This window comes from Sprattus sprattus, assembly GCF_963457725.1.
Source record: "Sprattus sprattus genome assembly, chromosome: 11".
In the NCBI taxonomy this organism is placed as follows: Eukaryota; Metazoa; Chordata; class Actinopteri; order Clupeiformes; family Clupeidae; genus Sprattus; species Sprattus sprattus.
The window spans coordinates 31,784,462-31,785,647 of record NC_137909.1 but is presented as its reverse complement, the minus strand read 5'-3'; the positions used below and the strand labels follow the sequence as shown (position 1 = coordinate 31,785,647).

At 48.7% G+C, this 1,186-nt stretch overlaps 1 protein-coding gene across 1 annotated transcript in view; it reads left to right on the top strand.

Moving 5' to 3' along the window:
- Positions 1-338: 338 nt before the first annotated feature.
- Positions 339-1,186, top strand: part of fads2 (fatty acid desaturase 2) — a gene marked incomplete at both ends in the record, with an annotated part of 14,300 nt that continues 13,452 nt past the window's right edge. The window contains 2 exons of the mRNA XM_080848245.1: positions 339-551; positions 1,040-1,150. Of these exons, the coding sequence (XP_080704371.1) occupies positions 339-551; positions 1,040-1,150 (324 nt within the window). The remainder of the gene's footprint in view (positions 552-1,039; positions 1,151-1,186) is intronic.

Genomic DNA, 1,186 nt, shown 5'->3' with positions numbered 1-1,186 from the left:
TAAACGCCCTGTTTTGAGAAGTGGGTATAGCCTACTCAATGCTGACAGAAAAATAAGTGGGTATACTCCGTATACCTTCGTAGGCTATACCCTGGACTACACCACTCAGTAGAGTATAGTAGAGTAGAGTAGAGTAGACCCCTCAGGCTTCTGAAAACCTCCATCCAGCTAGGTGGTCAGCCACGCAGGTAAAGTAATGACGTAACCCGTCTGGAGTATTTATCTTTTTATTTATTTCATTCATTTATTCTCATTTTCTATTCTCCAGAGAGAGAGACACACTGCCAAAAGCACTTTGTAGACATAATATCAGTGGCTCGAGGTCTCGAGGATCGGAGATGGGCCGCGGAGGTCAGAAGACCGATCAGGCACTGGAGAACGGAGGCCGCGGGGGAGCGAACGTCTTCACCTGGGAGGAGGTCCAGAAGCACTCCCGCCGGGGCGACCAGTGGCTCGTGATCGACCGGAAGGTCTACAACATCACCGACTGGGTGAAGCGCCATCCGGGCGGCATCCGGGTCATCAGCCACTACGCGGGGGAAGATGCAACGGTAAACTTAAAAAAAAAAAAATCAGTCTATGAGTGCTCCATTGATAAGTCTGCAGCCGATCATATTCATATTAAATTATATTATATTTAGTCATCTAGCAGAGGCCGTTTAATTCAAAAGCTACGGTCAATTTAAAGTATGAATCCGACATTTAAAAAACGTTCAAAACCCTTCCCCAGCATTGTGCATCGGATGAAAGACTCACCTTGTTGCTGGCTACTCTCTCACGCCGACATGTCCAGCAACTTGCCTCATTCTCACACTTGCAAATTCCAAACGGATCATTCGAGAGACAGTATATTCAGGGGGCATTGGTACACTCTTGTCTTTGGATGAAATAGTGACCAGGCGAGCTCTGGATGTGCTATTAGGATATTTGTTAAAGTATTTAGGGTTCCAACATGTACAGACACATCGGCCTTGCATTAGGCAGTTATGAGGTTTACTTGCGGCGTCATAAATATCGTATGTGTGCCTCTTCCGTCCAGGACGCGTTTGTGGCGTTCCACCCTGACCTGCGGTTCGCGCAGAAGTACCTAAAGGCGCTGCAGATCGGGGAGCTGGCGGCCAGCGAGCCCAGCCAAGACCGGCAGAAGAAGGTGAGCGCTCGGACAGGATGATCTCTTGCCTGTTCC